This window comes from Narcine bancroftii, chromosome 1, assembly GCF_036971445.1.
Source record: "Narcine bancroftii isolate sNarBan1 chromosome 1, sNarBan1.hap1, whole genome shotgun sequence".
Lineage (NCBI taxonomy): Eukaryota > Metazoa > Chordata > Chondrichthyes > Torpediniformes > Narcinidae > Narcine > Narcine bancroftii.
The window spans coordinates 403,415,944-403,429,914 of NC_091469.1; the positions used below are offsets into that span (position 1 = coordinate 403,415,944).

At 39.6% G+C, this 13,971-nt stretch overlaps 1 protein-coding gene across 14 annotated transcripts in view; it reads right to left on the reverse strand.

Moving 5' to 3' along the window:
• The window catches only part of snx13 (sorting nexin 13), a 206,626-nt gene that overhangs the window by 120,635 nt on the left and 72,020 nt on the right, over window positions 1-13,971 (reverse strand). For all 14 annotated transcript variants that reach the window (XM_069913813.1, XM_069913808.1, XM_069913812.1 and 11 more), the window contains 3 exons: window positions 11,048-11,137; window positions 6,613-6,734; window positions 2,272-2,390 (listed from right to left, as the gene is read on the reverse strand). In XM_069913813.1, the coding sequence (XP_069769914.1) occupies window positions 2,272-2,390; window positions 6,613-6,734; window positions 11,048-11,125 (319 nt within the window). In that variant the 5' untranslated portion in view covers window positions 11,126-11,137. The remainder of the gene's footprint in view (window positions 1-2,271; window positions 2,391-6,612; window positions 6,735-11,047; window positions 11,138-13,971) is intronic.

Below are 13,971 nucleotides of genomic sequence, written 5' to 3' on the forward strand. Positions count from 1 at the left end.
TTTGGAATACAGATATATAATTCCCTGAAAGTGACATCAAGGTAGATATTCAGAGTTTTTGGCATTTTGGCCTTCATAAATCAAAGAATTGAGTATAGGACGTGGCATGTTGTGATAAAGTTGGAAAAGACATTGGAGTATTGTGTGCAGTTTTCGTCAGTTAACTAAAGGAAAGGTATCAACAAAATTGAAAGCATGCAGAAAAGATTTACTTCTGAGGTTTAGTAAGATACAAACCAGAAGAGATGCAATATGTTGATGCTAAAAGGGGGAACTTCTTCATGCAAGGTAGTGTGGAACAAGCTGCCAGCTGAAAGGTGAATGCAGGCTCAATTTTAACATTTAATAAAAATTTTGACAGGTGCAAAGATGGGAGGGGCATGGAGGATTATGGACTGGGTGCAGGTCAGTGGAACTAAGCAGAATTATAGTTCAGCAAAGACAAGAAGAGCCAAAGAGCTTGCTTCTGTGCTGTAATGTTCTCTGGCTTTGTTCTTGCAGGAATTTTCCAGAGCAATAATCTTCAATGGTTTGAAATACCTTCCTTCTATCAGTCATTTACACATTCACTGATGATAACATAATGTTCCAGAGTACTGGTAACTATTCAGCATATGAAACACTCCTTGTCTGCATGCAGCAAGACTTGTACATTCAGGTGTGGGGTAATGAGTAAAAAGCCATACTCATGCTATAGAATTGCCAGACAATGACCATGTCCAACAAGAAAGAGTTCAGTTATCTACCCTTGATATTCAATGGTATCATAATTTCTAAAGTCTGGTACAACAATCCCTAGGAGATCAAAATTGCCCAGTCATTCAAATGGACCAAAATAATTGCAGGTACTACAAATAATATAATTCTGCCTCGTCCCACAGATCTGCACCCAATCCATTGTCCTCCACACCCCTCCCATTCATGCACCTGTCAAAATTATTAAATGGCAGCTGTTCCATACTCCCACTAGAGAAAATTTGATGTTTAAGGTCAAAGACCTTTTGTCAAACTTTATAGTCTTTACAGCCTTTGACTAGCTACTCACAACCACATACTGTGGTTGTGAAGTATAGTCTGGGTAAACTTCAGTAAGATACCACTCGACATTCCAAAGCTTGTCCAGCATCCACAAAGTAGGCTCAGAGGTATGAAGGGATATTTGTTATTTACAGTAGCTCACCTGGACTAATGTAATACCAGTTTTTCAAATCTATTACCTGTTCTACAATCGAGATAAAGGCAGCAGGAATTTGGTAACACCAATATCTACATGCTATACGCCAAGTAATCATTACCAAAAGTATTATAGCAGCTGATCTTTTCCAAAAGGTTAATTAGGAACGGCAATAAATCCTGGAATTGGAACAATGTCCATATCCAATACAAATTGAGGCTGCACACTGAAAATTTCCGAATTACCATCTTATTAATAATAAATCAAATTTTGTTGTTGCAGCAGTAAGTAGCTTTAATTCATTGATAACATATAAACATTTTGCATAACTTCACATTGAGATTTCCATAATGATGAATAACAAAGCATACTGCATAATGATATTCAACATTAAACAGATAAAAGGAAATAAACAAAATAAGTTGAAATAAGATGAATTCAAAGAAAAGTGAGCCTCATCAGCCAAAATATTTGTCAAAAAATTCCGATAAAGTTTTGGCTCTTTTGCAGGTATCTGCTCAGATGATATGCTTGTTACTAAGTGGTCTGAATGCACACATTATTTATGCATGTCTGTTGGTAGGATATTGGATTATAACAAGACCCCTTGTTATTTGGGTTAGAACAGACAAAATATTTCCCTTCTCAGACAAGATTCAAGAATCAGTTGAGACCAAGTGATCTGTCTCCTCAATTAACAGACCATTAATTAATACCCCCTCCATAAATCTTCGTCCGCGAAGCCAAGCCAAAGAAAGAATTAAAACAGATGTAAAACAACCATACAAAAAACTTGCATGTCTAACCTGGCATGGTATTTTTTCAAAAAAACATTTTCTTTCATATCTACTTTTGTTCAACACACACTTTGACATTACCATCTCTGTCAAAATGCCAATTAAAAATGTGCCTTGTGCAAAGTGATTTTGGTATCTTGCAACATTCTATACAAGCAGGGCAAAGTGTATCCTCAAGGATCCAAATGGCCCTGACATTCCTGCAGCCCAAGCTTAATGAAGAAGATGGGACACAAAACTCAGTGACAAAAGGAGGAACAACCACCAAGAAAAAAAGTCAACTCAATATTTATTCCTTACCTTTTTTTGCCCTCGAGTCTTCTATCCTTTGCTGAGCTTTTCTGAACACACGAAGATGTGTAGCAAAGTCATCAACCAACCGTGTAGTAAAGTATGGTTGCCAATCTACCTCCTTTGACCTGATTATTCATAGACAAAAGCCATAAAATAATGAGCGACTTTTTGAAGAACTTGTATCACAAGATGAAGGTTCGAAGGCAAAAATCAGAGACTCTTAGCAATTTTGCAGATACCAATCTAAGCAATACTTGTGGCAATTTTCTATAATCGCCACACTGATCCACTGATAATGGATTTTGATAAAATTGGTCTTCACTAGGACCCAGATGCAAAGTAATTTGAAAGTAAGAGGGGAGCAAAACAGAAATGCTTGAGCGCTAAAATTTACAACAAACAGCCATGCATTTACCAAAATGATCATGGAAATAAAATCAATGACAACAGAGGGGATTGGTTGCTTCAGACTCAACTCCTTCCCCCCCCCCCCCCATAACACAACTTGCTAATGCTTATTAGTTATAAATAGAAGTGATGTGAGAACTGAACACTACATAATCCTTAAAATAAAAAAAAAAGCAAATGTAATGTTGGAAATACTCAGCATGTCAAGCAACATCCGTGGAAAGAGAGTTAATATTTCAGATAGAAGAAATGTAGAACCTTTGATCTGAACCCCAACCCCCCGGAAGATACTGCTTGATCTGCTGAATATTTCCATCATATTCTGACTTTCAGCACCTAACTGTTCAACTCATTGCCACTTTTCTCCCACCAAATTCAACCTTGAAGTTGTTTTTCACTTCTGGTGGGATTTCATTGTTTCTTTTGCTGCCTTGTCTTTGATGCTTTACTCTTGAGACTCCAAATTCATCAAGTTCAACAACAGCAGACACCTTCAGACCACTATCAGTGAGGATTGGTAAGAACATCTCCTCCGCAATCTCCATCAGTATCAAAGCCCCACATGACTGCTTTCCTCGCTATACACCAAGAGTGGCTCAGTATGAGAACACCATCTACAAATTCACTGATGATACTACAATAGTGGGGTGTATAAAAAGGGGCGATGAGTCAGCATACAGGAGGGAGATGGAAAACTTGGCTGAATGGTGCACCAACAACCACCCATAATCAATGTCACAAAACCAAGGAGCTGATTGTTGACCTCAAGAAGGGAAAACCAGAGGTGTCCAATCCAGTGATTATTGGAGGAAAATTAAGAGGTAGAGAGGGTGAGCAAATGCAAGTTCTTGGAGGATTTTTTTCTGAATCCAACACACTAATGACACTGGCAAATTTCAAGAGATGTGTAGTGGAAAGTGTGCTGACTGGCTTGCATCGTGGTCTGGTATTGGGACACCAATACATCTGGGCGTCAAGTCCTGCAAAAAAGTAGTGGACACAGCCTAGAACACCACAGGTAAAATCTTCCCATTATTGAGAATGTCTTCAGGAAACACTACCATCGGAGAGCAACAGCAATCATCAAGGATGCCCATCACCCAGCTTATGCTCTGTTCTCACTGCTACCATTAGCAAAGAGGTATAGGTGTCACAAGACTTGTACCACCAGATTCAAGAACAGCTGCTACCCCTACATCATCAGACTCAAAACAACAAACTCAATCAGGGACTCATTGAAGGACTCTTTTTTTTGTCTCTGTGCAGCACAGTTAGTTTACATTTCTTAATTCGTTTCCATGTGCACTGACTACAGTTTTTTTTTGGCCCTACTAATAAGTAGAAATTCTGCCTGGCCCACAAGAAAAAGAATCTCAGGGTTGTATGTGATACATGTACTGCAAAAGTCTGAAATTCTCAATTTTCTATCACCAGACATTTAAAAAAAAACTTGTCCAACCACACACACTTTTGCTTCACATCTTTGCTTAGTCTCTCTTGATTCTACCACAAGGTTTCATAGAAACATAGAAATGGATTGTATAGAAGCAGGCCCTTTCTTCCATGCTCATGATACCTTTCTATGTTCATGCCATTTGCATGCAATAGACACGCATCCATCTAAGCCTTTCCTGTTAATGTACCAGTCCAAATGCCTTTCAAACATTGCAAAAGTATCTGCTCCATCACCTCCTCTGGCAGCTTGTTCCAGAGGTTCACTTTGTGCAAAAAGAAAACATCCCTTGAATTTTTCGCTTCTCACCTTAAACCTGTTCTGTTTAGTTCCATACTCCCGTCTTGGGAAAAAAGATAGACGATCTAGCCTCTCAATTTTATAAAACTCGATAAATTCACCTCACAGCCTCTTGCATTTGATTAGAATAAACCCAGCCTACCCAATCTCTTGTACAGGGAACATCCAGGTCAATCACTTTTGCACATTATGACCATCACATCTTTCTAGTATTGTGGTGAGCATATTATTCCAAAGGTAGTCCACAAATAATTTGTATAACTGTAATATGACATTCAAACTCTCATTCTTGATGCCTCAGCTTATAAACAAACATTACCAAATGCCTTTTCAGTACCTCATTCATCTTTGTCACTGTTTTCAAGGACTTGCATCCCAAGGTCTTACTGTACATCAACTTTCCTAAGGTTACTCTTTATAAACTCTGCAGCCCGGTTAGCATAATGCTATTACAGTGCCAGCGACCATGGTTCGAATCAGGGGCCAGCTGTAAGGAGCAAGTACCTTCTCCAGCTGTAAGGAGCAAGTACCTTCTCCCTTTTTTTGGTGGGTTTCCTTCCATCCTTCAAAATCCATCAGTCTCGTAGGTTTATTTGGGCAACATAGGCCAGCTGTCCTAAGGCAGTTTTCCTTGGTCCCAACAAAGCTTGAAAAACTCATGCAGTTTGGCATGCAGAGTTTTGCCACCAGCCTTCCAGACCTCTGGGGGGGATTCCATCCATACCTGCTGCTTTGCCATTTTTCAGTTGTTCAATTGCCTTATATGTCTCATCCCGGGTGAGGACCTCATCCAGCTCTAGCCTTAGGGGCTGTTGAGGGAGCTGGAGCAGGGCGGAATCTTGGACTGAGCAGTTGGCACTGAAAAGAGATTGGAAGTGTTCTGACCATCGGTTGAGGATGGAGATCTTGTCGCTGAGGAGGACTTTGCCGTCTGAGCTGCGCAGTGGGCTTTGGACTTGGGGTGAGGGGCCGTACACAGCCTTTAGAGCTTCGTAAAAATCCCTGAGGTCGCCAATGTCCGCGCTGAGCTGGGTTTGCTTGGCGAGGCTAGTCCACCACTCATTTTGGATCTCCCGGAGTTATGCCCAATTAAAAATTGACCGACTTACTAGAATTTGACTAACCAATGTGCAAAAGTCCACTTTTCTGGAGTCTATTTGCTACTGCTCTTCCCAACTTTCCAGCAGATCTGAGGCACGGTACCATAAGAATCATGCATTTGTACAGCACCAAAACAAGCCCTTCAACCTGATCTGTTCATTCTGACCAAGTTCCCAAGCTCATTTAGTCCCATTTGCCAGTGTCTGGCCACATCTCTCTTGATCTTTCTTCGTCACCGACTTATCCAAATATCTTTTAAATGTTATACTTTATCATAACCTCTACTACTTTCCCTGGCAGCTTGTTCCATACCTATAAACCTTTCACCCCCCTCACTTAAATGAAGCTCTCCAATTTTAAGACCACTCCTCTGGTGAAAAAGACCACAACCTCATCATTGCTTCTCATGATTTTAAATCCATCCTGTTTACCTGTGTCACTACTTTCAGGGAATTATGTACCTGAACCTTTCGGACTCTCTGTTCTGCAACACTTACCAGAAAGTCACTATTTACTGTGAAAATATTGCCCTGGTTTAACTTACCCAAAATGTATCACTTCATACTTGTCAGAGTTAAATTCCATTCCTTGGCCCACTTCCAAAATTGACTTACATATTATTGTAATTTCAGATACCCTTCTTCACTATACCACCAATTTTTGTGTCAACTGCAAACATACTAACCCTGCCAAATATATTCTCATCCAATTTATCAATCCTCTCTATCTTTTCTATTGGTCATCATCCTTCTTCATTAATTTTTATGTCACCTGCACACTTACTAATTATACTACCAGTTGTGCTGTCTGCAAACTTGTTAGAACCTGGTAATCCTTCCTCTACCTGCAGAAGACCCATTTTCTAACATTATAAAATATTTCATCTCTCAACATTTTTCCCAATCTGAAGAAAAAGTCCTGAAATAACAACTGCTGTATGTGCTGAGTATGCCCATTATTGTGCAATTGTTTACATTAAGCCCATTTAATTCTTATTTTGATACTCAATATCTTGAAATTCAAATACAGTTCTAGACTAACAGGAACCAATTTTAACTACTCTTGCACTGAGTGAATCCACTCACCTTGTTGCAAACTGAACAAGTGCATTTTGTATAGTTTGTCGGACTTCAAGTAAAAAAGATTCATCATTGCTTAGAGTGTAATACCAATATTGAATGTAGTCTCTTATTGCAAACTGAATAACCTGTAAAAGAAAGGATATAAAGAACTAACTCATTTTCAATTCCTTTTCAAAAAATGTTCAGTTGGAAGATTCAAACATTATGATAGAAAAAAGTTTGCATATCAATGTTGTCCCTAAAGTGCATCAGTCATGCAAAATTAACATATATTGATTTGAATCAATAAAAAGCTTCTGCAAAGAAAACAAAATAATTGTTAAAGTTGCAATAATTATTCTGAAAGCTCCAAATAAGTCACAATGATACACAAGATAATGCATCTTGTGTTAACTTTTTCCTGGCAGCATTCTTGCACAAGAACAGATAAATTCAGCTTTGCAGACACTCCACACAAAAATCTACAATGTAGTACAATACAGAATTAATTCTACATTTACCAAGAAAATCCAAACAAAGAACCTCCTGATAATTCAGGTCGACACAAAACATTGCAACGTGCTTCTTTTAAAATCACACATCCCCCTCAGAAACAAATAGAAAACCAGTCTGACAATGTGAATAGATTCTGTAGGACCACTCACTCAACTGTGAAAGTCAAAATATCTGGAATGCATCTCATTCAAAAGGTTCTATGTTTTTGACATCTCGATAACAGAGCCAAAATTCAGTGAATGTTTGTGCAACTCAAGTCTCCCACCCCAAGAAAGGATAATCTTGTGACACAGTCTCTAGGAAAGATCAACAGATCGATTTCTGGCACAAGTTTGCTTTATGAGGCGAGATAAAGTAGACTCTGCCTCTCCTAAATTTCTAAGAATGAGAGGCAATCTCATTTAAACATTCTACATTCTTAGGGAGCTTATCAACGTAAATGAGTATTTGATGTTTCCAGGTCTTCACTGCCCAAAACCAAAGGTCAATGCCTCAAAATAAGGGAACATATTCACGACAAACATGAGTGCAAATTTATTTTCCCAAGAGAGCAAACCTTCACAATTCTGCACACAACAGAACATTGAAGATAGCAGATGCTTTAAGAATTGTTTTCCAGAACTCGGGATCAGTACCCATGGATTGGAGGGTAGCTAATGTTACCCCACTATTTAAAAAGGGGGGTAGAGAAAAAGCGGGGAATTATAGGCCGGTGAGCCTTACATCAGTAGTGGGCAAAATGATGGAATCCATTATTAAAGATGTAATAGCGGAGCATATGACTAGCAGAGAAGGGATCGGACGGAGTCAACATGGATTTACAAAAGGTAAATCGTGCTTGACAAATCTAATGGAATTCTTTGAGATGGTGACAGATAAAATAGATGGGGGAGAGCCAGTGGATGTGGTGTACCTGGACTTCCAAAAGGCCTTCGATAAGGTCCTGCATAAACGACTGGCTTCCAAAATCAAGGCTCATGGGATTTGGGGCAAAGTATTGATGTGGATTGAGAACTGGCTGGCAGGTAGAAGACAGAGAGTTGGGATAAATGACTCATTTTCTGAGTGGCAGGCGGTGACCAGTGGGGTGTCACAGGGATCTTTACTGGGACCCCAGCTGTTCACAATTTACATTAATGATCTGGATGAGGGGATTGGATGTAATATCTCCAAATTTGCAGATGACACTAAGCTAGGAGGGGTTGTGTGCACAGAAGAGGGGGTCAGGAAGCTCCAGTGTGATTTGGATAAATTGAGGGACTGGGCAGATACATGGCAAATGCACTACAATGTGGATAAATGTGAGGTTATCCACTTTGGTAATACAAACCGGAGGGCAGATTACTATTTGAATGGCAATAGATTAAGAGATGGGGAAGTGCAGAGAGACCTAGGGGTACTTGTACACCAGTCTCTGAAGGCAAGCATGCAGGTACAGCAGGCGGTTAAAAAGGCAAATGGTATGTTGGCCTTCATATCAAGGGGGTTTGAGTATAGGAACAAGGATACCTTACTGCAGCTGTACAGGGCCTTGGTGAGACCACACCTGGAGTATTGTGTGCAGTTTTGGTCACCTTATCTAAGGAAGGATGCTCTTGCAATGGAGGGAGTGTAGAGGCGATTCACCAGGCTGATACCTGGAATGGCAGGAATGACTTATGAGGAAAGATTGCGCAAATTGGGATTGTCCTCGCAGGAGTTTAGAAGATTGAGAGGGGATCTCAGAGACATATAAAATTCTGGCAGGACTGGACAGAATGGATGCAGATGGGATGTTTCCAATGATGGGAAAATCCAGAACCCGGGGCCATGGTTTGAGGATAATAGGCAAACCATTTAGGACCGAGATGAGGAGGAATTTCTTTACCCAGAGGGTGGTGAATCTGTGGAATTCATTGCCACAGAGGGCAGTAGAGGCAGGTTCATTAAATAAATTTAAGAGGGAATTAGATATATTTCTTCAGTATAAGGGTATTAAAGGTCATGGAGAGAAGGCGGGGACGGGGTACTGAACTTTAAGATCAGCCATGATCTCGTTGAATGGCGGAGCAGGCTCGAAGGGTCGAATGACCTACTCCTGCTCCTATCTTCTATGTTTCTAGGTTTCTATTAAGAGTCAGTATCATTGACCTGGAGCATAAGTTGGAGAGACTCGAAGAGCAGGGATATCTGGGGTATAATGAAAGCAGATTAAAATAAAGTAAAATGGGTTTGACCAGAAAAGTGATGCTCAAGTAAAGCAATAGCCACAATATTTTTTTAACAACAGATCAAGAACAATGGGCTGATTTATAATTATACAGCACGAGTGACAGGCCAATTCTGCCCTACGAATCCATGCTGCCCAATTTACACCCCATTAACCTCCACCCCAGTATGTTTAAAAGGATGGTTGAAACTGAAGCCTCTGGAGAAAACCCATGCAGACTCATGGAAAATGTACAAACTCCTTACAGACAACAGAGGATTCTAACCCAGATCATCCCGATGGCTGGTGCTATAAAGGTGTTGCGCTAAGTACCACGCTGCCCCTTTTATTCCAGCTTCAATGTGTTCTCAGAGTGTATTATAAAAAAGATAACTGAGAATCTGATGACAGTGGGTATTTGATCCAGTTGGGGAAAAGGTGCTCCTTTTGCTTCCAAAATTTGTTCTAGTTTTTCTTGACTATTTAGTGCAATTGAAAACAACCAAGAAAGGTGTGAATAATAAGAAAACACTAAAAGTAATTAAATATTGTTTAATGAGAAGTTGTGAAATTGAGGACCATGGAAAACAGACGACTTTTTTCTTCATTTGTTCAATCAGGCATTCTAATGCTTTCAACCTGACAACTTCAAAGAAATAAAGTCCCGGAGTTGAGGAAGTTCAATGGATAGCAAGCAGCTGGATACAGGGGATCAATTACTGGACAATGTGCAGGAACAACAAGAACAAGTTGTGGCCTTTGGAGGAGGTAGTGTGATACTTGACTATTCACCATCTCTAAAGGGAATTTATCCTCCTCTCTTATGTGAAAGGCAGTGCAGAAAGTGGTGGTATTTTGCTTGCCTTACTGTAAGTTATGACAATAATAAATAATTCTGAATCTTTAGAGGCAAACTGCTACTTTTGGCAACTCCCTTCTGTTAACTCCTGAGAGCAAAAGAGAGGCCTTGGAGAACTTTGAAGGAACACCAATTAAACTGTCATAGACTTGGAAAACCTGTGTTGCACATTCACTTTCAATCCAATGTGACAACTAAATTCTAAACCAAGCATTAATGAATCAATCCAAAATTTGCCGTGACTCCAGCCAAGCCATTCCAATATAGCAAAACTAGCTACAAAGCAATCTACAAATTTTCCCATGATACTTTACCTACAGAAAGCAGGACAAATACAAGTTTCACGAACATGATTGATGATGTCAGAAACTCATTAAACAACACCAACTCACGAACTCCTTGAATTTTAATTGTCTATTTTCCCCAGAAACTGACTCCAAAAATAATTTCAGCCTTTGTCCAAACGTAGAGGGACAAACTTCAAAAATGAAGAGTGTCACGACAATATTTTACATTAAAGAGTCCTGATAAAATTCAAGTTAACAGAAATTAGGGTAATTCTCCATTGGCTGAAATTACACCTGGCTGTAAGGAAGATGGCAATGTTCATTTGGGGCCAATCATATTGCCAGGGCAATATTGTAGCCATTTATTTAGGGCAGTGTCCTGGGGACAACTATTCCAACTGCATCACAGACATCTTTCAATCAAAAAGTTATACCTAAGAATGTTCTTGGTGATAATAACAATTCACTTTAAAAAAAAAACATGGTGGGTAATCATAACATGACATTGAATCAATATTGTCAATGTTTAGAATAAAAACAAAATTTGAACATTCTACATTTTTTAAAAATTTCAAGCCTTAAGATTAATTTTTAAAAATTGTCATTCACCTGTTGTAAAGGCTCATCAATTATACTTGAACCAGTCAACCGCCGGTCAATCTTTATTTGCCTTGTTTCACGTTTCATTTCTTCCAAAGCCTGAACACAAGGAAACATTAAAGAACTCAATAGCAAGTGGAACAGGCTGTGGGATTTGTAAAAGATAGTAAAAACGAAGAAAGTTTACAACCAAAATGCAGGTAAAGTATAATGCTGATTATCCAAAAATTGGATTATCCTAAATCCTCAGTTAGCCAGTTTTTTTATTTGGACCCTGAAGTGATGTCTATTCAGTCCGAACATTATTTTGGATAATTGAGGATCTCAGAAAAATCAGAAATCCTCATTTATCCAAAAAAATTCAAAGTGGAAATGATGTCATTACCCTCCGAAAAAGTTTGGATAAATGAAGATATCCAAAACAAGCAGAAATCCACAGTTATCCACATTATTTTTCTGGAGCTGAACTGATCACAGGTTGAAAAAAAATTTGGAAAAACCTTTGGGTAGAATTTTGAGAATTTTCTTATTTTGACTAGGTTGTTTTTTGGTGAGAATTAAAAATTATTTCATGCTTTAAAAGCCTTCCTTTGTTGTTTAAACAATACTTGTTGTTACAAGTGATTTGCTGTTGCTACTGGGCTGTTTAAAAAAAATGACCAGATATCCGAAAATATCGTTTATCTGAAATAGGTCCGGTCCCAACCATCTCGGATAATTGGAGTTGTACTGTATTTTATAAAAGAAACTAAGATTTCACCAAACATCATACTCAATCCAATCCCAGCTTGTAATAAATTTGAACAAAATCAATGAACTTGGAAACTAATGTTGTATAGGAATTCAAATTTGTCAATCTTTTCCACAAGGTCTACAAAATATCTTAGGTTTAAAAAGTACAAGAATGACTGCTCTGTTTGATATTCAGAGTGCAAACCTGATGAGCATTACCAGTTCTGTCAACTCCAATTAAAATTTTATCAAGTGCTCAAAGCATTAAAAAAAAACAGAGCATTACATATCAATACTCAATGATTTTTCTTAATTTTATAACAGTTCTTCAAGCTATTTAAAGCTCCACTACAATATAACATTCTAGTTTTGGTTGAGATTGGAATGGAAAAAAAATTCAAAGCAGAGGCTGCTCTGCTGTGTAGGATTGAATACTGCTTGGTATGAAGAGCAGATATGAAGTAACTTCTACCATTCTGAGTCAGCCCGTGCTTTAAGAAAACAAACAGCAGAAACAATTAAATGTACTACAACTTCTTTATTTAACACTAGTGGGAGTGGCAGGATTCAAGAAACAGTTTAGTGACTCCTTCTCCACACTGAGCCCCACACCCAAAGCATCGGAGCATTCATTGGATATTTATACACATTTTGGGAAGGGGTCTGCATGAAACCCTTACCAATTTCACATGGGCCTTCACACATCTGCATTTTGTGTTTACCATTTACGTTATCTTGTAGCTCCCTCACAATTGTCCAGGGTCACAAACAGGCCTTTCAAGTGAAGCAACACTTCTTTTCTACATCCAGAGGACTTATTTATTGCATCTTGTGCACCCTTTGTGGCATTCTCTACATCGGAGAGACAGGTTGTAGTCTGGGAGATCACTTCACTCAGTACTTCCACTCCATTCACAACCACAGCAACCTCTCAGTGGTCAAAGATTTCAATTCCAAATCTCACTCCCACACTCGCACATCTGTCCATGGCCTTGTGTACTATCCCACCCTGACCATCTGCAGACTGGAGGAACAATACCTAATTTTCCATCTGGGCACTCTCCAGCCAGATAGTATTAACATTGACTTTACTGCCTTTCACTAAACCTGTCTTTTCTTTTCCCTGTCCCCTTTTCCTGCCTTTCCAGTTCCTCTACCCACTTAGTCATTCCTCCTCCCCCAATTGCTGCTGACCACTCCCTCCTGTCTCCATCAATCATCTCTTGCCTTTGCCATCCCCCTTCCCACACCCCACTCTTTTGTTTGGATACTTACTAGTATTTTCTCATTTTTGGCTCAAGCCCAAAATGTCAATTATGTATCTACTTTTACTACATAAAGGACACAGTTTGACCTGTTGAGTTTCTTCACCATTGAGCTTTTTTAACTTCAACCACAGTGTCCACAGAATTTTGTGATTTACTACTTGTGAAGTTAGCCATTAACTCACTATGGCACAGATGTTAGGAAGGCAATTATATTCCCACTATTGCACAAGCAGCTACTGTATCCTTACCTAATCTATTAACCCTTTATTTACCCAGGACACATTAGTAAAATTTATTCTTTCACAATTCAGCTGTCTGCACAAATCTTGGACGTGTGGAAAATCAATGGGTCTCAACCAAGTGATGAATGCAATAATTTTGTTTAGTTACTAGACTCCACAAAATCCAATGGAAGAGTGTAATTTTGCAGAAATTCCTTAGGATTACGAGAGGAACACTGAAATGGATTGAAGACGACCTTTGGAAAAACGGGAATTTGGAAAGGCAATGCTGGAGACATCACGAAGGAAGCAGACCTCTTGAGAAGTCACCGAGGCCCAACTCGAATGGCTGGTGCTGGTGGCAGAGAGCTTGTTGTGGCCTGGTGGTCACGGAGGAACCCTTTGTGTCAGAAATGGTGGTGTGGTGAGCACAGTCAGTGGTGAAGGCTGGAGTCAACAGTACCTCAAGGCTGGAGTCAGCAGGGCAACGGCCAGCAGTTTTAAGGTGGGGTGCAGCTGCGAGGGCCTTCTGCGTCGCTGGCATCGTGTCGGGCTGGAAGAATAGCTATGAGCCAAGGACGTAGTCAGAGGGCTTGGAGGGCTGTGTCATGTGCTGGCTTGGTGACCCACAGCAGGTGTGTCGACTGAGAGTGCATGGTTCCGCAACAGCCAGTGCTGAAGCCAAGGCTCAGAGGAACTATAGACTGAGGGA